The 26282-nt window shown below is 39.0% G+C and overlaps 1 protein-coding gene across 1 annotated transcript; it reads left to right on the top strand.

Moving 5' to 3' along the window:
- The first annotated feature begins 1671 nt into the window (after positions 1-1671).
- On the top strand, positions 1672-25097 carry bsk146 (brain specific kinase 146). The gene is made up of 4 exons (XM_079852015.1): positions 1672-1832; positions 15865-16063; positions 17376-17578; positions 22236-25097. The coding sequence occupies exons 2-4, from the start codon at positions 15892-15894 to the stop codon at positions 23028-23030; spliced, it is 1170 nt and encodes a 389-aa protein (XP_079708141.1). The 5' UTR covers positions 1672-1832; positions 15865-15891; the 3' UTR covers positions 23031-25097.
- The last annotated feature ends 1185 nt before the right edge of the window (positions 25098-26282 follow it).

Genomic DNA, 26282 nt, shown 5'->3' with positions numbered 1-26282 from the left:
AGCAAAGCATTTGTGAAGCCACAACACGCACAACCTTGAGGCGGATGGGCTACAGCAGCAGAAGACCCCACCGGGTACCACTCATCTCCACTACAAACAGGAAAAAGAGGCTACAATTTGCACGAGCTCACCAAAATTGGACAGTTGAAGACTGGAAAAATGTTGCCTGGTCTGATGAGTCTCGATTTGTGTTGAGACATTCAGATGGTAGAGTCAGAATTTGGCGTAAACAGAATGAGAACATGGATCCATCATGCCTTGTTACCACTGTGCAGGCTGGTGGTGGTGGTGTAATGGTGTGGGGGATGTTTTCTTGGCACACTTTAGGCCCCTTAGTGCCAATTGGGCATCGTTTAAATGCCACGGCCTACCTGAGCATTGTTTCTGACCATGTCCATCCCTTTATGACCACCATGTGCCCATCATCTGATGGCTACTTCCAGCAGGATAATGCACCATGTCACAAAGCTCGAATCATTTCAAATTGGTTTCTTGAACATGACAATGAGTTCACTGTACTAAAATGGCCCCCACAGTCACCAGATCTCAACCCAATAGAGCATCTTTGGGATGTGGTGGAACGGGAGCTTCGTGCCCTGGATGTGCATCCCACAAATCTCCATCAGCTGCAAGATGCTATCCTATCAATATGGGCCAACATTTCTAAAGAATGCTTTCAGCACCTTGTTGAATCAATGCCACGTAGAATTAAGGCAGTTCTGAAGGCGAAAGGGGGTCAAACACAGTATTAGTATGGTGTTCATAATAATCCTTTAGGTGAGTGTATAGTCAAATAAGGAGGGGTGTGTCAATTTATATTATGATTTGTTTGTTACATATGTTCTGGTTGTTTACATGACATCATCACATCGGTACCGATTCGGTATAAAACGCTGATATAAACGTTCCCCTAACCTTACATATGGTTCACATTTGCCTATTTTTGGGACTTAAATAATAACATTCTTAGAATGTCCTTTAATGGTTATATTTCGGTTTTATTTTGTCACCATAATCCAACGAGTGATTTGGGATTTGGGAATTTTTGGATTGGCCCTTAGTTTGTAAAAGCAAAAAAATAAATGCATTTGCATTTACTGTCATCAATTCACTTCACGTTTATTTGTATAGCGCTTTTCACAATACACATCATTTCAAAGCAGCTTTACAGAAAATACACATTACAATTTACAGTGATCTGTTATCAGAGGTGACTGTCTAAAGTTATGTATTTCAGGAATGTACATGTACAAAAATCACATTTAGCTAAAAATGTATTAATTTAAACAATGTGATAATTTAATGCAGAAACAATAAGCTCATTGAAGTAATGAATACCTAACGAATAAACATTAAAATGCACTAAAATATGCACTTATGCGATTAATAAAGGTAAATAAACCTAATACTTAAAAAAAAGAGCTATTATAAACAGCGTCTTTGAAGCAGCCTCAGCGACTAATGCTGCTTTCTGCTGTGATTGGCTGATGCGCACAGTAGGCGGAGTGTATCAGGTGACGCGAGGAGCGTCCTGCGCTGCTATTGGCCGGCTCTTGTGGTGGGCGCGGTTTAGTCAGGTGACGCGAGGAGTGTCCTGCGCTGCTATTGGCTGTCTCTCGCGGTGGGCGGGGTTTCATCAGCGCCGCTCGGAAGCTGTGATTTTTTCCCCTCAGTATCAGTTGATCCTCGCCGGGTGAATGTCGTCTGATTCTCCAACACAAATGCGGATAAAAGAGACACACGACGCTGGACCATGAGAACACACTCACATTATTATTATATTCCTGGATAGAAGCAGAAGCGCTGGTGTTTTGGACGGATTTCATGGTTTGGTGAGTCCATCCCGCTTGATGTCAACAGTATTATTGCATTGCAGCAGCCGATCCACTGATGCTCGATTATAATGACTGTCCTGCTCTGGAATGATGGGGGAACATGAATATGAATGATAATAATAACCGCTGCCAGACGACCTTAAGCATCACTGCAGCATCATGTCCTTATGCTGCTAGGAAATTAGCGAAATTAATAATAATGGTGTTATTACTATAATTTTTTTATTCATTAATAAGCACTGATAGAATGAGTATGAGCAATAATAATAATACCACTATTATTTTTATTCACTTTGTTGAGCCAATTGGATGAATAATAATAATACATTCTAATAATATATAATAAATTATAATAATAATAAAAAAATGTTTTTGCAGTATAATTAATATAAATAAATAATAATAACCATAATAGAAAAAACATATTTTTTAATAAAAAAGTATTATCCAACTAACAAAAAAAAAATAAAATAATAATATATAAAATCTGTACTTAATTTTTTTTATTTGTTCTGGATATGCATGGATGAAATTCCTTTTGTCCTGTTCAGCATGTAAACGTATTCCCCCTTTAAGAAGAGCGAGTGTGTGTGTGTGTTTGAGAGAGAGAGAGAGAGAGAGGCTGCAGACTGCAGGCAGCAGTGTGTGTGTGTGTGTGTGTGTGTGTGTGTGTGTGTGTGTGTTGTTCTCAGTGCGGATAGGATGAGTGTGCAGGTATCCGCAGGTCACCCAGAACTCAACACCGGTAAATGGATGCTGTCAGAGAGCGGATGAGAAATGAGCGGATCGACTCGGGGAATGAGAGTTCGGTTCAGATGCTGATGCTGAACATCAGTGCAATTTACACTCACTGCTGCTGAACGCCTCACACACACACACACACACACGCAATCAGTTCTTCACATGCGTTTTCAGATACAGTGTAACAATATATCGCAATACAAAAATGTATCAATATGTATCGTATCGTTCACCCAAAATTAAAATTACTGTGTTAAAAAAGTTTACAGGGTTTTCGTTACATTAAATTACTATATATGATGTTGAATATAATGTATAATAATGCAATGGGGGAATATTTGTGGTATCTGGTATCTGATAATGCCAAATGTCTGATGTTACCAGTAAAAAGTGGCCTTCGTTATTAAATATATCTAGTCAGTGACAGAGATAAAGCAGAATCGTCTGAAATAATTCTGTATTTTCAGCTTCAGAATCATGAATATTGTTATTCTTGTGTCACTATTGTCCTCTGCATTTGGTTTCCAGCACCAAGTCCAAAATAAAGGACTTTTATTGCTTTTACTCCTAAACTAAAGCAATGTCCCCCTTGAAGTCGTGATTTACAGTGAGTTTAGAACAGTTGTTAGACTCGACGCGGAGTAAAACCCACTCAGCTGTTCTAATTCTCTGTAAAACACGGCTTCAAGGGGCTTATTAATTTTAATATTTATTTTGTTCATAAAATAAACACCAGCAACAAAAAAATATAACGTTACAACACATTTATTCCTCCGCCAAGCAATGTAGTTCCACAGAGGTTGCCAAGCAACACATGCAGCAACAAAGAGTAACAAACGGCAGTTGCGCAGTAACACTAATGTAATGCGGTCACAGGTGTGTGTTACGGCTTCGAACGCGGCTCAACCAAGGGGCAACATTCTCATCTGAAAAATGAAGCCTACCCGGAAGTGCGAAAAACTGCAATACATCGAAAATCCGCTAGGGGAAGGTCCCAAAAGGGAGCAAATCTCCATAGCCCCCATGTTAAAATGTCCGTTTTCACAGCATAAATTCATGTTTTTACAGGTTGGTCCCATGGACTTTTATTGTATTTTTCGATAGGTTCCGAGTGCCTGACAACGGCGAGGGTAGTGAATTTTTTTCTAACTCGTTAGTTTAGATAGTATTTAGATATAAAATGTATGACAAATAAGGGCGTGGTTAACTTTGATTGACAGCTTGATTGACAGCTTAGGCTGCGCCAACTGGAGAATGACAACATAAGAAGCGCCATTTTTTAACACATTTGAAATATAATACTACTGTTTCTGTATCATGAAATGTAGTTTTAAGAGTTTTTCAGTCGAGAATGTAGTTGTTTAAAGCTCAAATCTGTGGTTTATTTAAAGATTTATGAAAATTTGATCCAGTTGTGATTTCCAGCGATGATGACCGGGCGCTCGGCGCATGTACCCCGCCTGCAACAGCTTTTCCTCGGCTAGTCGTTCGCCGCTGACCCTGGCGTCTCTGTAGTGGTTAAACATGAGGTATAATTCGTCTTGTGTATATCTAACGGGCGATTTTTGGTTTTGTGAATCTAACTTGTTCCCTGGCCAATCGTTTTGGCTGAGGGGAAGTTTCATAACTTTATAAGCTATTTAACTTTACCGTTGTATGGTTAGACTACTAGACAGAGCGCTGACTTTGTATGTTTGACTGAATTGTTTGCTTTATTTGTATAGCTTCTTATACCTTTTACTTATACTTTTATAATGGCTAATATTGATAAAACTGAAATTTAACAAAAAGAGACTGGGTTGAGTTTTGTCATTTTAAATTTTAATACAACGAAGATGATCTATAATGTTGTTTACTGCAAAATCTGTTGTTTAGTACAAATGCACATATTGCCTGGACCATATTAAAATGTTTAATATTTTTATATTATATTTAAAACGAAAAGAGGCAGGTTTGTGTTTTATATTTTGTTTTTTTATAAATAGGCAAACCTTATGTGCAGTGAATATAATCAATACGCGTTGCCTGAACCACATTTGTGTGGCTATAATGTTTAAGATTTCTTTAAATGAAAACGAAAAGAGTTAGTATGGTGTTTTATAACATATTTCGTTGTCTAAAATATACACAAAGATGACCGGAGTAGCACAGTGAGCTGAGTGACGCGCGCTGTGTCAGAAGGTGGGCGGGGTTAGGATTTCCCAAGATGGCGCCGCCCATACCCCCCATAAACCGCCATAAACGGCTTCAAACCCGTTCTTCAGAATGTCAATGGGTGACGTCACAGACGCTTTGTCCATATTTTTTACAGTCTATGGGCTCAACCGATCAGAATCAAGGACCGGAACTATCCGTTTTATAACTATTCATTTATTTACACCCAATGTTAAACCACATTTAAATTTTGATGGTGTATCGCAATAATATGGTTATTGGGGATCATTAGGGGTCATTAGGGGATCGTTAGACCCGTATCAGATACACAGAGCGATTTGCACGATCACACTGGACAACAGCGCTTCTTTGCTCCCACACGTAGATCCCACACTTTTGGGACTGACCCTTCGCAGGGAGTTTGATTGACAGGCGATCTGACCAATCATAATCCGCCATTTTTGTCCGACACAGCGGTCAGGAGAGTTAGTAGATTAACATCGGTGGATTTGAACTTGAGTGTACTGACGTCTTTCCGCGGTTAAAACAACATTCCTTCTGATGTTCATTCATGTTTATTTGATGCTATAAATGAACTAGAAGGAAGAGATGATCGGTTCACGAGCAGCTTTAACTGATCGATCTGTCAGACACATTAAAGAGACACAAAACGCTATTTATGGTTTACATTTCTTTAAAAAATGACCAAATTTGAAAGTTGAGACTTTGTTTAATATCAAAAGTAACCTTGTCCTCTGTGTCAGTGTGTTGTCAGTGTCCTCTCTGCTCCGCGATGTGTGTTTCACTGCGTGAGAACCATAGGTGAGAACATGGTGTGTGTGAGTGAGAGAGGCGTGGCTTGTCGGACATAGCAACAGTAACTAAAGGGGGCGGGTCTTTGCGAACGGTCAGACTGAATGCAATCATGTGCGATGTCTTTATCGTGTGTCTGGCTCTGCTTTCACACTCCTGTGGCTTTAACACACACTGAGGGAGTCTCAGTTCATCATAATACCGTTTCTCCACACGACCTCCTGTTCCTTCCCTCATTCGCCATGTAAACAGTATTATCCCAGCAGAGATGCATGTGCATGTTCATTCTTCATCAGTTTTTTATTATAAACTAACATCAATATTTGGACAATACTGTAGATTATATTTCCAGTTATATTCTTTGAAGTGCCTTGGAGTAACATGTTAATGAATATAATAATAAAGTAGCACAGTCAAACCCAAAATAATTCAGACACCAGATATAATTTTTGATATTGTTTTATTAGTGTGTGCAGGACGCTATAGTTCATTTCTGTAAGTGAGGAGAGCAGAATAAACTGACATATTATACCCAATAATTCTTCATACAGTGTAAAATATATACAAATTTGGGACCAGAAATGATTGGGACACTTTGAGCTGATCATGTTCTGCTGAAGTGTGTTTTCTTTAATTGACCTTTCGCCGGCCCCTCCCCCAAAACGGCCATTGTCCAATCACACATCATAGCAGCCGTTACTATGTGAGCAGGTCCGACAAACATTAGCAAGATGGTGAAGCGTGCGCCCATGGCGTTTGTAAATCGGACACTAAATACCCCGAGAGATTGTCTGGAGGAGTTGTGTTCTTTCCATTCCCAAAGCCGAAAACACAAACAGTGTGGACGGCCCCACTCCCAGTTAAATGTGTCGAACATTACGAAGCATAAATACGTCTGCTGGCTGTGGTATCGATATACTTAAAGTTTTTTTTTGTTTTTTTTGTGATCTGAAAAACTATCCTATCTGTAACTCAAAAAACATAATATTGTCTGAACCGCGAGTTTTATGATCCGTTGCCTCACTAATAAATATTATGGTAGCACTAAGTGCATTATGAAAGACAATCAATGAAAGTTATTTAGATGCAAATTAAGGCTATGTCTGGTTAAACAGTTATTGTGTGATTTCGTTTATTGTGCTTGTCAACTTGAAGCATGAATTTGAGAAAGAAAATCATTTTTGGAAGAAAATGCACCACATACTTTTGTCATGATATAGGCCTAAGTTATAGCTAAAAGATTGTAAAAGCTTTCAGTTCACCTGCCTAATTGTAGTTGAAAAGTCAAATTAAGCTTGATTAAAGATATAGTGACTGATCAAATAAACTACAGCATCGGGAATATAACTCCCATGTGTTGCAGCATTTAAAATTTTAGTCATAGTGTTATGCGAAAAAACACACATAAGAAATTATTGCTGACAGCACTTTTATTTTCAGAGACAGTTTTTTCTTTCACACAAAAACACAACAGTAAGTGTCTTTCAATGCTTTTAAACACTTGATTCCTCGTTCTTTATCACAAATGATGTGTGGACACCGGTAAGCATTAGCCTCGATAGAGACGTAGATAGTAGTTGTGTCTCCTTCATTGCGTATTTTTATATTTTAATATATCCCTCCACTGCACTCTGTAACCCCTTTTGCCTCGATCTGGAGGATATCGCGGAGGTATTGCTCCAAAAAGGTCACTGACACGCACGGGTATACCTTTTTCCGTCATGGCAATCTGTCGCGCTGGTCGTGTTCGGTCGTGTTTGACCATTTGTTTGTCGGACGTAGCAACAGTAACTAAGGGGGGCGGGGCCGGCGAAAGGTCAATTGCTAATGCTCTTTTTACACACAGACTGAACACAATGAAGCATTGCTTGGTGATTGGTTGAGCTAAACTGGTATTATCTAATTGTGTAGTTAAATTTAACAGCTGACAGATATTCAACATAATTCATGTGTGAGACAGTCTAACAGAAGGACGGACAAAACCAGTCAGATATCAACTGAGTTCTGCTCATATTTTAATCACCATTCTCTAAACTATAGCGAATAAACTGTGATAATGTGAGAAATGTTGAAGGTGTCTGAATACACTTTGCTTTGACTCCATGTATCACAGTATTACCTTCCGATACTGTCATTATACCATGGTACTACCGCAGTGTGTTTCTGTAAGGGACTTTTGCAAGCGTGTCTTATGTGATTGTACTGACTTGGGAAATTGAAAAGCTTAATCATGAAAAATGTTGCCTTTGAAGAGCTTGTGAAGCTTTGAGTGTCTGTTGCACGTCTTATAATAGAGCATTAAAAAAACTGCATTTGTTTTATTTTCTTAAGTGCACAATTTCAGTTCAGTTAGCATCATGAAGTTCAAACTTTGTCTCCCACTCGTTTCTCATTGGTTGTTCAAACTGGTAGCCCCGCCCCCAAACGCACACCATTGGTTGAGTCAGTGTTGCTGGTCGGGATTTCAGAAACAGAGCAATGGACCGTTTTCACAGTTAACATTGTAATTTTATTTTTATTTATTTTTTAAGTGTAATGTACATTTGTAACACTATAATTTGTGTTTTTATTTTTGCCATTAAATTACAGAAAACTAGTTTAAGGGATAGTTTTCCCAAAAATGTAAATTCTGTCATTAATTACTAACCCTTGTGTCGTTCAACACCCGTAAGACTTTCGTTCATCTTCGGAACACAAATGAAGAGTTTTTTAATGAAATCTGAGAGTATTTTGTCCCTCCGCATCTGAAACTTAACGCATCAAAAAGTTCCTAAAGAGATCATAAAACGAATCCATATTTAGTGGTTTAGTCCAAAGAGACTCGGATCGCTTTATATGATGAACAGATTGAATTTAGGCTTTTATTCACATATAAACATGATGTGAATGTTTATATGTGAATAATCAGCTGTGGTAAACGAAAGCTCAAGCATGTTCACGAGGTTTATTCTCGTGTTCAACTTCTGTTTATATTCGCTGATCAATGTTAATCTGTGAATAAAAGACGAATTAAATCTGTTTATACATGTCGTAGTTTCCGTTTCCTCAAATTACACACAACCAGAGCCCGTCTACGGAGAGCCTGGCCACTCCCTATTGAGTCCTATTGTAGCGAATGTTGGTTGTAGTTCCACCAGAGCTCCACTGGGGGCGATCGCCCATGAGTGCAGAATGAATGGGAGTCTATGGAGCTAGACGGCTAAATGTGTCTCTTTCACCCGATTGCCGTTGAGAAATCTCAGATTTGATTGTAGGTTTTGCAAGTTCAACATGGGTTATAGGTCGAAAGTTGAATGAACGAGTACTTATGTCCTTTCGATTTCTTACAGGTTGAGTTGTTGTTGCCCATAACACACTATCATTCTGCTAATGAACGCTGATTGGTCAGTGAAGGACTGATTACGACCAGAGATACCGCTTGATGGCATTGTGTGTGTGTGTGTGTGTATTTTCGGCAAGGTCTTTTAAAACAACAAAACAAAAACTCTTCTAGCACGTGTGTGCTGTGTTGTCAATGCCTCGAGAGAAAAGAAAGTGCAGAGCTGAAAGCACCAAAGTGACTGAAGGATCGCCGTAAAGCAGTATCTCTGGTCGTACGATGTGTATGACATCATTGACATTTTAAAAGACTTTTTAAAGCAAATAAGTGACTCTAAAAAATCTAACATCCAGCAATGTGTAATTTCTTTGCATCTCCTTTCGAATACAACATTCAAATTACTAGACAAAAAATTATATCCTGAGAAAAGTGGATTTTGGGGTATAGCGCCATAGACCTCCATTCATTCTGCACTCGTCCTGTGAGCGCCCTCATGTGGAGCCAGAGTGGAACTGCACTCGTCCTGTGAGCGCCCTCATGTGGAGCCAGAGTGGAACTGCACTCGTCCTGTGAGCGCCCTCATGTGGAGCCAGAGTGGAACTGCACTCGTCCTGTGAGCGCCCTCATGTGGAGCCAGAGTGGAACTGCAGCCAGTTCAGAAGCCGGAAGTTCACTGAGAGTGGAAGTTCTCCCCTTATTAGACATTCTCTGACACAACTGTGACGATCTCTGCTTCTGAGAACTTGTGGAACTGTGAAACGTCCATATTTCACTAAATGTTACAATTTGTTACAATTAAACAGGTTTATTTGTTGAAAAGAAGAGGGTCTGTTCTTTCTTTTGATATATGTGACCCTGGACCACAAAACCAGTCACATGGGTCAATTTTTTTAACTTGACATGTATATATCATATGAAAGCTGAATAAATAAGCTTTCCATTGACGTATGGTTTGTTATGATAGGACAATATTTGGTTGAGATACGACTATTGAAAATCTGGAATCTGAGGGTGCCAAAAAATCTAAACATTGAGAAAATCTCCTTTAAAGTTGTTCATTTATGTTGGCGATTGTGCAGCATTCACTCACACAAATACATGTTTTATATATTTACGGTAGGAAATCTACAAAATATCTTCAAGGAACATGATCTTTACTGAATATCCTAATGATTTTTGGCATAAAAGCAAATTTGATAATTTTGACCCATAATATAATATGCATATAAATGCACAAATATACCCGAGCGACTCTGATTGACATAAAGGCCTTGGATCGTCGCTTTTTACCCATCCATCAAAACCCCCCCTCTGTCATGTGACTTCATTAGTAAACGAGTACAGAAAGTGTTTCAGGGTTGGTGAGGAACACAAGTGTGGAATTAAAGCTCCGTGTTTCTCTCTCCTTCTCCTTTCTTCCCTCTCGTCTGCGTTTCCCGGCTGCGGCTTCCATAACAGAATGACAAAATAGCTTTCGCTCGGGAATAAATGAGCCGTGACTGTTGGATGATGTTAAATGGTTGTGTGTACTCACGAGACAGTGCCAGAGTGTGTGCGTAAAGTCTGTCGAAATGATCTAGATATGAAGACCTGTGTCAAAAATGAGATGATAATATTGAGTGAATGCTCATCAAATGCTTTCACTTCAGACTCACTGCATCCCGACTCAGAAATGCTTGGGTAGAAACCTATACATAGGAGCCTGATAAAAATGTTAATATTAAAGAAAAGCGTTAGACGGACCATAATGCATCTGAAGTCTTGATTTGCATCTCTCCGCCTCGAGCGGCTTTGACCCAGTGAGTCATTCTCTGCACCAGCCGGCTTTATTCCCGGCGTATCCTGCGCTCTCTGTGAAGTCCTGGTGTGAGTGTGTCAGACCGCACTGAAGTCAGTTTAATAATGGCTATTAGTGGGAATTTTAATTGTGCTGTAACTCATCCTGCACTGCTGAAGTGACTCCTGAAGTCATGGAGTTTGTTGAGGAGAGAGTTATCTCATCCCACATCTCCCAGTGCCCTGGCACACTCCCAGAACACCTCAGGTCCTCCGCGCTGCGTTGGTGAGGGTTGCACTCGCGTTAGTCAGAACATTGTGTGCATGCTGAAGTTGTGTGTCGTGACATGTGTGGTATAATGCATGTGTGAGATCAGAAGAAAGCTGGTCTACTTGGATGGATTTTTTGCATCATTATTTCTGTTATTTTCCTGTTTATTACTGTGAAGCTGCTTTTAGTGCTATAGGAGTAAATGTCACATGACTTCCATCACGGCTGTTTAACTTCTGACGCTCTGGCAGAAACCAATGACCTTTTACATTTCTGCTTCTGAGAGCTGCGACTCTCACGTTATGTATTACTGTTTTCTAATTTAATAATAAGATTAGAACTCTTGATCGACCCAGCCGATATATAAGACAGACTAAGTAATTAGGAGTAATTGAACTATTTTGACATTATCGGCCAATGACTTGAGGCTGATTAGGTTAGCTCTGATTGGCTGAGTGGTTTCAAGCGCGCTGATATAAGCACTGGGATTTTTCACAGATTGGATTATTCTGCTTGTCTGTGTTTGTTGTGACAGACTGTCAGTGTGTGTGTGTGTGTGTGTGTGTGTGTTAGTGCTGAGTCTCAGTGACTCTTTCTGCAGGTTACATCATTACACATTGTCCTAACCAGACACGATGCGATAAGATTCCAGAGACAAATAATGTGTCTGTCCACACTAGACGCGACGCAACTGCGAGATGTGTCAAAATCAATCAAAACACACAGCCAATCAGAACAGCGTATGGGCGGAGTCAGCCAATCAGAACAGCGTGTGGGTGGAGTCAGCCAATCAGAACAGCGTATGGGCGGAGTCAGCCAATCAGAACAGCGTGTGGGTGGAGTCAGCCAATCAGAACAGCGTGTGGGCGGAGTCAGCCAATCAGAACAGCGTGTGGGCGGAGTCAGCCAATCAGAATAGCGTGTGGGCGAAGTCAGCCAATCAGAACTGTGTGTGGGCGGAGTCTCACGGCACCAGAGAGTAATCTTGACGGCACATGGATAAGTCGCTACATAATCAAATTCACAAATATTACACCATTTAAACATTATTCAAATACATAGGCTGAGTTACTAAAACAATCTTTGTCAAAGAATACACTTGTTTGTTCACATTGGACGTTCTTGTTTCCATTTGTTTAATTTGAAGATCTGAGGTGAATTATCCACTGTTGCTTTTACAGCCACAAAGCTGGAGCACTGAATGATATTCAAAGTCACATTAGACGCTTTTAACATTAAATAAAGCACATAAACAGTCCCTGAGATTATCATTGAGACACTTTGTGTTTGTTGTTCCAGCGCGACGTCGCAGAAAAAAAGAAACCGTTTCTACAACAGAGTCGTCGCGTGTCGCCGTCGCGGCTGGTTAGGACAAACACTCTGATTAACATGGAGAATAACATGAGTGAGTCATTGAAACAGTCACTCAACTGATTAATTCAAAAGCAAGTGATTGAATCATTAAATTGTTAGGTGTGTTCGACTTGATCAGTGTATGACATGAAAGTACCTGGGAGGGGCTATGTCAATCACATTACAAATAATAAACATATAGTCAAACACATAGTATACAATTTTTTAACATATATAGATAGACAACAAATAGTAAAAGAAAATATACTGTATGATTTAAAAAATAATAATACAATACTACAAAAAAATAATATAAACAGAAAAAGGATCAGGTTTGAGATCATCATATAAATATCATAAAAGCTTCACATAGAGACCTAGTGCGTTTTGCTTTACTATTTTTCAACATAAGTAGTAACTCAATAAGCTATAATTTTTCACATCTATCTGAGATAACAAAAAGTTGGGTTTTCCTTTAGCCCATTTTTTTAAATGTATATGGTATTTCCAAATAATCAAACAAAGATTAACAATAAAGGCCACATTTGGTGGTAATCTTTGTCTATTAAAATAAAAAAAAATACAACAGCTCCTTATGCTTTCGAATCGCTCTCGCGGTGCTTTAATGTCATGCTGCAAACATCGGTCTGTACAGCGAACACATCAATTCATTCAACTGATTTGTTCAAAAACACTGATTCATTCCGGAATGAATCAAGTGACTGAGTCATCAAGTCATTCTCTCAACCAATTCAATCAAAAGACTGGTTTATTTAGTCATTGAGTCATTGAATCATTTATTCAACTGATTTGTTCAAAAACACTGATTCATTCAGGAATAAAAAAGTGACAGAGTCACCGAATCATTCTCTCTACCAATTCATTCCAAAGACTGATTTATTCGGTCATTGAATCATTTATTCAACTGATTTGTTCAAAAACACTGATTGATCTGGGAATAAAACAAATGAGCGAGTCATTGAATCATTCATTCAACCAATTTGTTGAAAACACCACAAATAGACAAAGTAACTGGCTATATTTAGTATAAAATGTAAGTTACTCATTACTCATCAATTACTCATAACTCATAATATTTAGTTCAATAAACAAGTAGTTAATATTAAATTACTTAAAATATTGACTTTTTGTTCTGTTTTACCAACAAAAATAGTTCCAAACAAAGATCAGACTATTACGTATCTCAAAGCAGCAGCGGTGTCTTGTTTCGTTACTGAATGATTTAGCGTTTCAAACGAATCGGTTGAATGAATGACTCAATGATTCACTCAGTAATTGACCTGCCGCCACCTACTGGCGTAGTTTAGTTCTTGTTTAAAAGTATGCATTTTTCCAACATTTCTTATTTGTATATTCAAAAATGTATTTAAAAATAATAATCTCATAACATTATTTATTGTAGATGTAATTTTGCAGAGTACATTATTTAATATAGTTGACAACAGCCCTATAGTGCATATTGAATTAATTTATTATATGTATGAATATGACATGAAAGATGATGCATAGCTACATTTAATAAGGTTAAATAATAAGGCCTGTATAAAGGTAAAGAACGGCCTAGGGTAAAAATCTAAAATATGCAGATTTAAGTATATAAAAGCTTATAGACTGATGAAAATATTTCTTCAGAATAAACGGTTTACACAACCAAAAATCTCAGTGATGCCGTGCTTTTGTGGGATCTTTTTGTATGGGATATTATCTGCTGATATGAAAAGTTCACTGTACATCATAATAATAAATAGCATTTATGACAGCGATGATATTTTGTTTTCTTTTTACAGTAAACATGATATATTACATATACGTATACACTCACCTAAAGGATTATTAGGAACAGCATACTAATACTGTGTTTGACCCCCTTTCGCCTTCAGAACTGCCTTAATTCTACGTGGCATTGATTCAACAAGGTGCTGAAAGCATTCTTTAGAAATGTTGGCCCATATTGATAGGATAGCATCTTGCAGTTGATGGAGATTTGTGGGATGCACATCCAGGGCACGAAGCTCCCGTTCCACCACATCCCAAAGATGCTCTATTGGGTTGAGATCTGGTGACTGTGGGGGCCATTTTAGTACAGTGAACTCATTGTCATGTTCAAGAAACCAATTTGAAATGATTCAAGCTTTGTGACATGGTGCATTATCCTGCTGGAAGTAGCCATCAGAGGATGGGTACATGGTGGTCATAAAGGGATGGACATGGTCAGAAACAATGCTCAGGTAGGCCGTGGCATTTAAACGATGCCCAGTTGGCACTAAGGGGCCTAAAGTGTGCCAAGAAAACATCCCCCACACCATTACACCACCACCACCAGCCTGCACAGTGGTAACAAGGCATGATGGATCCATGTTCTCATTCTGTTTACGCCAAATTCTGACTCTACCATCTGAATGTCTCAACAGAAACCGAGACTCATCAGACCAGGCAACATTTTTCCAGTCTTCAACTGTCCAATTTTGGTGAGCTCGTGCAAATTGTAGCCTCTTTTTCCTATTTGTAGTGGAGATGAGTGGTACCCGGTGGGGTCTTCTGCTGTTGTAGCCCATCCGCCTCAAGGTTGTGCGTGTTGTGGCTTCACAAATGCTTTGCTGCATACCTCGGTTGTAACGAGTGGTTATTTCAGTCAAAGTTGCTCTTCTATCAGCTTGAATCAGTCGGCCCATTCTCCTCTGACCTCTCGCATCAACAAGGCATTTTCGCCCACAGGACTGCCGCATACTGGATGTTTTTCCCTTTTCACACCATTCTTTGTAAACCCTAGAAATGGTTGTGCGTGAAAATCCCAGTAACTGAGCAGATTGTGAAATACTCAGACCGGCCCGTCTGGCACCAACAACCATGCCACGCTCAAAACTGCTTAAATCACCTTTCTTTCCCATTCTGACATTCAGTTTGGAGTTCAGGAGATTGTCTTGACCAGGACCACACCCCTAAATGCATTGAAGCAACTGCCATGTGATTGGTTGATTAGATAATTGCATTAATGAGAAATTGAACAGGTGTTCCTAATAATCCTTTAGGTGAGTGTATGTAATATAATGTGTATTTCCATCACAGGTTTGGTCTTAAATTTCATACAAGGTGACATTAAAAAGCTCTTTAAATGTACCTTGTTTATATCTGAGAACTTCTAGAGCTAATTTTTTCAATTTCAAAACTTATTTGAACTTATTTGACCATCTTCTACAAAAGCAGGTCAGGCCGATCTCTTCGTTAAAATTTAACGAAATTATAAATAATCAAGACAGACCCAGTAAGTACCAGACGATTATAATATTGCATAAGCTCAGAGCTCGACTCCTGAGACATGAAGCAGTGGTGAGATTAGCAGGTTAGATCAGGGGAAGTGAAATCCCTGTCTCTTCTCTGCAGGATAATGACATTCGACAGCGTGAAACCATCGCGAGTGTGTCTCAGTCCGCGAGTGTGTCTCAGTCCTCGAGTGTGTCTCAGTCCGCGAGTGTGTCTCAGTCCGCGAGTGTGTTTCAGTCCTCGAGTGTGTCTCAGTCCTCGAGTGTGTCTCAGTCCTCGGCCTCACACTGACATGCGTTTGCTTGTTGTTTGTGTCGCAGGTTGTTGTCAGCTGTTCCCCCGTCAGAATGAGCTCTTCTCCCGTCGTCCCTCGTGTGTCCGTCGATATCCTCGAGGAGCTGCAGATCTTCGCCGCTCAAAACCTGGAGAAGGTCGAGGTCAATAAATACTATGAAGTCATACGAGAGCTCGGCAAGGGGACTTATGGGAAGGTGGACCTCGTCATCCATAAGATCAGAGGTACAGCACAGTCCAAACCAGGGTTATCGTCAACTGCTTTCAATACTTCAAATAAGTCCCCCTGTGGTGAAAATCCAGGTTTTAATATTGTTTATGTGTCTATGTGGTGTTTTTAATCTGCTTTAAGACAAAGCATGTGTAAATTCATAAGTCGACAGCATTGCTGAGTATTTCCTCCTTAAAACTGCAGTGAACCAAAGACAGTCTCAAAAACACGCTTTGAAATCGCTGGTGTTTCTGACGTCACAAACTACCTTGTAACCAATCAGATCAACGTGTGATCGTCAACCAGTGGATCTCTGAGCTGAGTGAGTGAGTGGAGGCGGGGCTCATTCGCATATTCATAGAACCGCGCATACTAAATGAGGCAAGATGGTCTCGTGTTACATTCAAGATATTTTAAGGCATGAAGAAATTATTTTCAAGGAAAAAACATTTAAATATGTAATTTCGGTGATAAAAGATGTTTTAAGGGATAACATTATTGACCACAGGGGGACGTTAACTGAAATAATATCAAATGTACTAAAAGAAATAAAATAAAAATATAACATAATTTACATTTATGCATTTGGCAGAAGCCAAAAACGACTTGCATTGCATTTCAAGGTACACATTTACATTCTTATCAGTTCTTGCTTTCCCTGGGAATCGAACCCGTTGCAAGCGCTCCACTGTTTGAGCTGCAGGAAAGCATTAATAAACATCTTAAAGCAACTTAATAAACATCATTACTCCAGTAGGTGGCGACAGATGAAGTCACTGAATCATTCATTCAACCAATCCGTGTAGAAAACACGTTTTCATTCAGAAAATGAGTCATTTGAATCATTCAATTTAAGATCATTCAAAAATATTGATTCATTTAGGAAATAAACAATTGACTGATTCATTGAATCATTTACTCAACCAATTCATTCAAAACACTGATTCAGTCGGAAACAAAAGTAGTGACTGTAGGATATAGTCAAAAATATAGAAAAAACTAAAATGACAAACACACACAACAAAATTAGTCAACTTAAAATAAAAACAGAAAATACAACAATAAAATCTAACCCACAATATTATTATAAAATAACACCGTTCCAAACCAACTTGATGAAATATTCAGGAATGATGTCCGATGAAATTTATTTTTGTCATTGAATATTAATGTGCTTTGTAAAGTAGTTCATTGTTTTCAGTCCTAATTGTAAAAGCATTTGTGTTCTTTGTGCTGTAAGGTTTATAGCAGGAGCAGTAATCTGAGCACGACTGCCATAAACCAACAAAGCTTTAATTGGCATGTCTTTCTCTCCTCAATCTACAGGAGCCAAGATGGCTCTGAAGTTCCTGAAGAAGAAGACGACCAAGCTGAAGAGTTTCCTGAGAGAGTACAGCATCTCCCTCTATCTTTCTCCATGTCCCTTCGTCATCAACATTTTTGGCATTGCGTTTGAAACCGAGGAGTACTATGTTTTTGCGCAGGAATACGCGCCGTCTGGAGACCTGTTCGATATCATTCCTCCACAGGTAATCAGAGTCAATAACAATCAATAAAGCAGCAGTTCTCACTAAATCAGGGGATTTTCCAGGGATTTCCAGGGGCTTTTCTGACCTTTGTATGGGCAATTACTAGGGCTGAACGATACATCGAATTTTCATCGTCATCGCGATATGAACTCGCGCGATGAACACATCGCAACAGACAGCCTGACACGATGAATAACACCTGGTTCAGATTACAAGATTTTTGTGTCTGTTACGATAGTCACGGTGTCAGATTACACGATTTTGACTCCTAAAATCTTGTCGTGTCGTGGACAAGAAACATGTCAGACTACACGTTGCTTTCCGACCAGTCATCGCGTGCCGTCACACGCACACATTCACTCGCAAACATTCACTCGCACACACACACACACACACACACACACACACACACTCGCGCACACACACACTATCACTGTCCCTCGCTCACTCACTCACTCACTCGCGCGCGCACGCACACACACACACACACACACACACTCACTGTCCCTCGCTCACTCACTCGCGCTAAATCGCGTATCACTCACTCACTCGCGCGCGCACGCACACACACACGCACGCACACACACACACACACACACTCACTGTCCCTCGCTCACTCACTCACGCTAAATCGCGTAATCTGAACCAGGAGGGTAATAAACGTTTGACCTATCACGCAAATAACCTATTAAAGCACTAAGACATGGGAACAGTATATTCTATTTTACAATGTCTATTTAAAAAAAAAAAAAAAAAAATCAGGAATTGTTGTTAGCTATAGCTAACATTCACATTTGAATATCGCAAGTCATATCGTCATCGCAATATTAAACAATATCGCACATCGCAGCTTTTCCTCATATCGTGCAGCCCTAGCAATTACCTTAAATGTGTCAGTAGCTGCGTTTCCATTACCCTTCAAATTGCGCAAATTGAAATTGCGAATTTAAAATACACCCAATGGAAACACGTCAATTTCGCAAAAACTCCCATTTATCGCAAAAAAAGGTTTTCCGCTCGCATGAGGGGGTTTTTCAGGCAATTCGAAAAAGGAATATTTCGCAAAACTGCAATGGAAACAGTTTTTGCGCATTTACAGGTCACCTGACGTAGATGACACGGTGTGTTTGGACAGAATACGAGACAGAGTTCTTTATTAAACTCATATAAGACAAAATAATTACAGGAATAATGGATTCTAAACCTCAAATAAATGCCACAATCAAGACCTGGAAGCAGATCTGAGGGAGAAACACCCAGAAACACCTCATATGAGCTGCTCACAAGTATAAGGGTCTTTCCTTGCCATTAATGCTTGGATAACACGGCAACGTTTCCTTCCATTAATAATACGTCCGTTGCCATGATTTTTGGAATGACTTATCGCGAGAGGAAAAAATTACGTTTTAGTCGCATAACATCGGTTAATGGAAACGCCGTCATTTCGCAATAGTTTTTTTATCGATATTTAGAAAAAATCGCAAAAGTTTTGCGCAAATCTGTAATGGAAACGCGCCTGTTGTCTTTGTAAGTCAAATACTTCAATTTAACCAATTACTTCAATTAATCAGAATACTATAGACTGATACCAATAAAATGACACTGCGAACACAAGAGCAGAAGCTGCATCTGTCCTGTCATTTACAACACAGTGTTTCAAAGCAGCTTTACAGAGATAACAGGAAAATAACGCAACAAAGTTTGTTTCTAGAAGAAAATAGCGTCACAGTCCAGCTTAAGTAAGTTCAGTGATGATTCATTTCTGTTGTAAAAAAGTTATTAATTTAATTTAGTTCAGCTCTCATATAATGGTGTCAATGCAGACAGATCAATAATATTGTTGAATATTAAATTAATGACGGTGATGATCCTTGTTGTGTCGGTGTGTTACGACCTGCGTTCGTGTATCTTTTCTGTTGCTCTGTTCTTTTTCTCTCCTTTATTGGGGCTGTTTACACCTGGCCACTTCATGCGTTTTCTCAGATGGGATAGCTATCCGATCGTGAAGAGACCAGGTGTAAATGCCCTCCGAACGCATTCGAGACGGATTTGAATCCGATCGCTCAAACCACTTCAGGAGGAGATCTGGGCCGCATTCCAGACCAAACTGGACAAGTGTAAATGCATCTGGTTGTTGAAACCACATATGGAAATTGTACTCCTCCCAAAAATGCTAAAAAAAATAAACGTGTGAGAGCGAGTTATAGGCTATATGTCATGTTATAGCCAGACGTCATGTTATATGACGACGCTACTGGAACACGCATCACCGCAGATGAGAAGCTGAGCATCTATTCATCAAGCCAACGTGCAAACTATCGCAAATCAAAGTGAAAGTAAGTCGCAGACGCTTAACACACAATCATCATCATTAAAAGTAGAGAAACGAAATGATCTTACCAGGGCTGTTGCCGCTCTCTCTTATTGCAGTCTTTGATTTTCAAATTTTAGCTGATGATCAATAAAACGCAGCTCATATCTGTTGCTTTCGGTGACGTGCACTCCGGATCTGAGAGAACGCCAGGTGTACAAAGCCCCTTTGTTGTTTGATCCCGGACGAGCCCCCGATTATTAGCCCGTGTCCAGGGGAATATAGAAAACTCTAAAATAGGGTGTAATAAAATAAAATAAAATAAAGATAGGTTGTGGTAATGGAATCCCAGCAACGAATCACTCCCATTATTGATTATTACTCTGATTATTGCTTCTTTGTTAACAAACAAGTATTCATTACTTCAATGAGCTCAATGTTTCTGCCTTAAATTATTACATTGTTTAAATTAAAAAAAATTTCGCTAACTGTGATTTTGTATATGTACATTTCTGAAATACATAACTTACACAGTTCCCTCTGATAATAGATCACTGTAAATTGTAATATGGACTAGTGATGCACCGATGTGAAAATTGTGGCCTATACCGATAACCGATATTAATATTGCTGTTATGGCCGATACCGATATTTACCGATGTCGATATCTCTGTATAGAAAACAAATTTTAATGATTATCAAATAAAGAGCTATTTTCCATTTTTTTTTACTTTAGAAATGACTGATATTGGGCATTTTTACCTGTGTGCAAAATATGTCACACATACGACACACATGCATTATATTGCATTGCATATAATGTGTGCTGGTCAACTTGTCTAAAATTAAGAAACCCTTAGAAAACAGTAAAAAAAAAAAAACAGGAACATTGTGTACAATTAAGCTAGGCTACTTAATTTATTATTCCAATATCCAAATATGATACTAAAAAATCCCACAGGGAAAAGGGCTTCTTGTGACGTGCTGTCTTTGGATTTGAACATTGCACATTTTAAACAGGACACGCATTAGCTGAATAAATGTTAGCCAATACAAACATATTTATAGAAAACAGTTGACAATGAATAGACAGGAGTCCAATAATAGCATAACGAATCACTTATTCTAAAAAAAATAACAAGTAGGCTATAAGACGAATCCGACATATGGGCTGTGTTAACAGTAAAACGTCCGTCATTTAACGAATTTTAAAAACACGGATGGATAATACAAAATGCTTTCTGACATTTTGACAGAAAAAAAAAACAAGCAAGAAAAAAATTTAAACTTAGCCCGTCAATTTTTCATTTTACAATTATCTTCTCTCTCTGTGTGCGCGCGTCCATGTTTGTGAGAGAGAGCTCGCGCAGCACTGATACAACGGTAGCCTACTTTTGAATCCATAAGTAATGAACGCGCTAGTTTTCATACAAAATAAATATGTAACATAATTAGGTAGGCTACTTTAGCTATTATTAACACAATAACACATGAAGGCTACGTTTCTCAACACTGAAAATGAATAAATAAACGCCTGTTTCTCCACTCGCGCTTATCAGTAATCCACAAATCACACGTGCTGTCACTTTTGAGAAAAATCAAATTCGAACGGGTATCAAATATCAAGCAATATATTCAAATATCTACGAGTCAAAAAATGATCAGTCAAAAATGTGTCATGAAGAGGAAAAAAACATAAGTCGCACTGGACTGCGTTAATGTTATGGACGGGCCAGTTCTCCGTTACGGACGCGACCGCTCTGAAAGCGGCACTAAAAGACTGCTTTAAAACTTTCACAGAGACCTCAAACAGAAAGCACAAAGCCTGTCTTTAAATTTAATTTCGTTTTGTATTAATTGTATCTTAATTTTGATCAGTGTTTCATCAACCAATTGCCTGGATTTAATATAGTAGAAAATATTTAATCAGGACACGTAGGCGACGGCGCGTGAACCTGGAGCGCGTCTCATAAATGAACCGAAACCTACCTGCCTCACAGACCTGAGACATATATAGAAAGCTTGAAATGTCAATTTTTAAACAGAACAATTCAAAACGAAAGAAAACAGACTGTTCTCTGCTTATGTCATCTGTATGAAATGTGTATTTCTCTCAGGCACGTTAACTTCGTCTTCAACTTCACACGTCAAATATCGGCCTGTTCACATCAGCCATATTTTGACATCGGAACGATACCGATGTGTAAAAAAATGACCATATCGGCCGATATTATATCGTGCACCACTAATATGGACTCGTGTATTTTCTGTAAAGCTGCTTTGTAATGATGTGTATTGTGAAAAGCGCTATACAAATAAACGTGAACTGAATGTGTGTGTGCACAGGTGGGTCTGCCGGAGCCGGTGGCGAAGCGGTGTGTCCATCAGGTGGCCATCGCTCTGGACTACCTCCACTCCAAGAAGCTGGTGCACAGAGACATCAAGCCCGAGAACATCCTAATCTTCGACAAGGAGTGTCGTAAAGTCAAGCTCTCGGACTTCGGCATGACTCGGCGTTCCGGTTCTCCGGTGAAGCGCGTGAGCGGCACCATCCCGTACACGGCGCCGGAGCTCTGCGACTCGTCGAAGCACGAGGGCTTCAGCGTGGACTACAGCACAGACGTGTGGGCCTTCGGAGTGCTGCTCTTCTGCATGCTCACCGGGAACTTCCCGTGGGAAAAGGCCATGCCTCCCGACTCCTTCTACGAGGAGTTCGTGCGCTGGCAGAGACGGCGAACAAATTCGGTTCCGTCTCAGTGGCGTCGTTTCACAGACGAAGCCCTTCGCATGTTCAGAAAGCTCCTGGCGTTGGAGCAGGAACGCCGATGCTCCGTTAAGGAAGTATTCGCGCATTTCGGGCACCGTTGGATGCTGGACGGGAAAAGCGGCGAGAACCATCATCAGTCGGCGCAGAACTCTTCATCCGAGGAGGAGGAGCTGCTCGCGGACCGCATGAAGAAGCAGAGCTTGTCTCCGAAGGCTTCCAAGAGCATCGGTGTGGAGTCGGGATCGGCTCACCTCTTCACATCGGTGTCCACGAACAGCTCCGTCTCGTCCACTAACAGCTTCGAGCGCGCGGCCCGAGACAGTCCGCCGAGCAGCCGGATCCTCGTCACCACGCCCATCGAGATCTGTGTGTGATGCACAAGCATTCGCATACGCAACACACTCGCACACCAATGAAGCGGAGACGTGTGTACAATAGAGCGCTAGTATATGGAAGCCCGTTTACGCCACAATTAAAAAATCGTGCTTTTGTGAATCAATGATTAGGGATGTGTCGGCCGATATATGTTAATTTTTATTGTTATCAATATCGGCCTGATAAGAAAATTTGGCTGAGATTTTAAAGCTGATAAATAATGTATTATTTCCTTCAGCTGAGACACTTCAGATGCCACTGTTCAACATGATGGGTTTGAATTGGATTAGAATCACTCATATTTCACAATCACAACATTATTAGAATTGTGTGATTGGGACATGATGAGACTTCTGTTTTTGTAATCAGGCTCAACAATTATATACAAATTTGGATTTAGATTTATCGGCCAATATATCGGTTATCGGCTTTCAAATTTTCATATGGGTGCATCCCTATTAATTGTAAGATTAAAAGACATAATAATGATGTACTGATTCATAATTATGACATAAAAAATCAAATTTATTATGTACTAAGTCATAATTATGAGATTAAAGTAAAAATGATTACAGTTATAATTATGACTAATCAGAATTATGATATTAAAAAGGTTGAGATTATGAATTAAAAAGTCAAGATGATGACATCATAATTATGATTTTTAAGTCATGATTGCGACCTTTACCTCTGGTTTCACAGACGAGGTTTAAGTCTAGTCTCAGACTAAAATGCATGTTTGATCTGTTTTAACTGAAAGCATATATTAAAATATGTCAGTGCCACTGTTTCATCTCAAGATGCACATCAGAAATGTTTTTTTTTTCCTAGGGCAAGTTTAGCAATTTAAATGTCCTAATTGAATTTACGCCTAATCCTGGCTTAATCTAAGCCCTGTCTGTGAAACCAGGTCTTTATGTCATATTTTTTGACTTGCTGTCATAATTTTGTCCTTTTATGTCTGAATTTTAACTCATAATAATGACTTTTTAAGTCTTAATTTTGACTTTTTATTTCAGAATTTCCACTTGGTCAATTATTACTTAGAATGTCATAATTTCGATTTTTTATGTCATACTTATGAATTAGTATGTCATAATTATGCCTTTTTATGTCATAATAGTCAAAATTATGACATACAAAGTCATAATTATGACTATTATAATTATGACTAACTCATAATTATGAGATAAAAAGGTAAAATGATGGATTATGTCATTATGACTTTGTCATAATTTTGACTTGGTCATCATTTCGATTTATGTTACAATGATGACTTTTTAAGTCAGAATTTCTACTGTTTAGGTCATAATTTCAAGTAGTGTCATAATTATGACTTGGTATGTAAGTTTGGCATTTTATGTTAATTATGATTTACAAAAGATTTTTTTCCTTAAGTGATGTAAATGGGCTTCCAGTCACATAAGCGTTAATTCAGCAAAATTGAATGGGCGAAAATGTCAGTTGTTTATCGTCAGAAACTGCTCGCACAGAAGTCTCTTTCAAACCAAGCATCTTTCTGTTCGTTAACACGCCGAAATCACGTCACAAACTTGACAATGAGCGAAATCGTTCGCCCTCGCGCAAAATTCCCGACGACGTTGATTCCTTTTGAAATGACTGCATTTCGCCCGCGAAAATTCGCTGAACAACGATAAACGTGAGCGCATCTTTAAACGCAAAAAAAGAAGACAAATTAAGGGGCTGTTTACACGACTCTGTTTTTAACTAAAAGTTAGTCGTTTTCACGGATCCGTGTGAACGGGGATCGTTTTGACAACGTTGTCGTATGTACGAGAAAAACGCTACATTTTTTAGTAAATTGTTGTCGTGTAAATGAACCCTTAGTTTGTGTTCGGTGTCTGTTTGATTCTCCGGTCGCTCCACTAACATTCCTAACAGAGATGCGCATGTTTAGAAACAATCTGCAAAGAAACGATGCACTGAAACTGTGAAATACCGCGCAATTCACCGATAAACGAGTGGATCGAAAGCTTGAATCCACTTCCGGCTCGGGAAGAAACACGAGGGCTTCCCACAAATCTCTCTAAAGCAATATATGAAGCAAAAAAAAAAAAAAAAAAAAAAACAAAGAAAAGAAAAAAAAGGAGAATATCTGGGATCTTCATTCTTGTGAGGAATTCATCAATATAATTTCTGTGAACAAGCAAACAGTGAGAACTGGGACATTTATGAGAGTGGATGATGAACTTATGAATGTGTGTTCGAGATCGTACAAATTAGATGTTTTGTTATTTAAATCCTGATTTACTTAATGTTCAGTAGGCTACGTGCAGGTTTTCGAGGTTTATGACACTGAACGTGTCTCAGATATTGCATGTGTTTATAAATTGACTTGTAGACTGTTGTTTTTAATTAATTGTTCTTAATTTATCAGGATTCCTAGTATTCAGAAATATATATTTTTTAAGTTGATGAACAAACATCAATATTTTTTATTTAATTTTAGTACTTTAGCACAGTTGTGCCAAACTTATTTTTTATGTGGCTGAAGGTCGGCTGCTTTGACGAACATTAATTGAAAATTATGGACGTTTATTCATGATGTTTTAGAGTATTTCTCAGAGTTTGGCTGTGATTGCTTTATGATATTTCTGTTGCAAAAACAAAAACAAAAACACTAGTTTGTAGTGGTGAACAACATACAATATCAATCCATTTGACAGGTTGGAAAGACATATTTTTTTGCCTACTATACCATTTTTGTTTGGTGTTCCCCTTAAAAGTATTATCTTAAATATTTTCTACATTGGTTTAAACTGAAATGCAAAACAAAGAGCGCAGATGTGCGCGAGCAAACATAATAACTGCATGACGTTGATGAAAACATTGAAAACAAGTGTTTTACGATTTGTGAGAATTGATGTAATGTGAATTATTATTTTTTTTACCGAGTGAAATTTTTAGTAGATGACATAGGGCAAAACATCAAGCCAGCCAAATTAATCGTTCGTTTTGTTGTCGTGTTTGTATTCTGCTGCTGCTGCTGTTGTTGTTGTTGTTGTTTATTTCTCACTGAGATCAAGAACTACCTGATAAAGCCTGTGCGTGTGAAACACATCTGCTGTCATCTACTGAAACCCATCATTTTCAGATCCCCAGACATCAACAGTGTCGGCCCGATCCGGTACATGTGTATTCCACGCGGGCCGGATGTGGGCCGACACTGTTGATGTCTGGGTCAGGATGAAAGGGAAGTCTTAATGAAAAGTTCCCAGCTAACAGGACGT

The sequence above is a fragment of the Squalius cephalus genome, assembly GCF_949319135.1.
Source record: "Squalius cephalus genome assembly, chromosome: 19".
NCBI lineage: Eukaryota > Metazoa > Chordata > Actinopteri > Cypriniformes > Leuciscidae > Squalius > Squalius cephalus.
This window is presented reverse-complemented; position numbering and strand designations above follow the sequence as displayed.

What these genes read in the sequence shown, in the direction of transcription:
- bsk146 (XM_079852015.1), top strand. Translation starts at nt 15,892, where the DNA reads ATGAGCTCTTCTCCCGTCGTCCCTCGTGTGTCCGTCGATATCCTCGAG. An exon ending in CGTCATCCATAAGATCAGAG is followed by an intron (nt 16,064 to 17,375) that starts GTACAGCACAGT and finishes CTCAATCTACAG; the next exon opens with GAGCCAAGATGGCTCTGAAG. An exon ending in TCGATATCATTCCTCCACAG is followed by an intron (nt 17,579 to 22,235) that starts GTAATCAGAGTC and finishes GTGTGTGCACAG; the next exon opens with GTGGGTCTGCCGGAGCCGGT.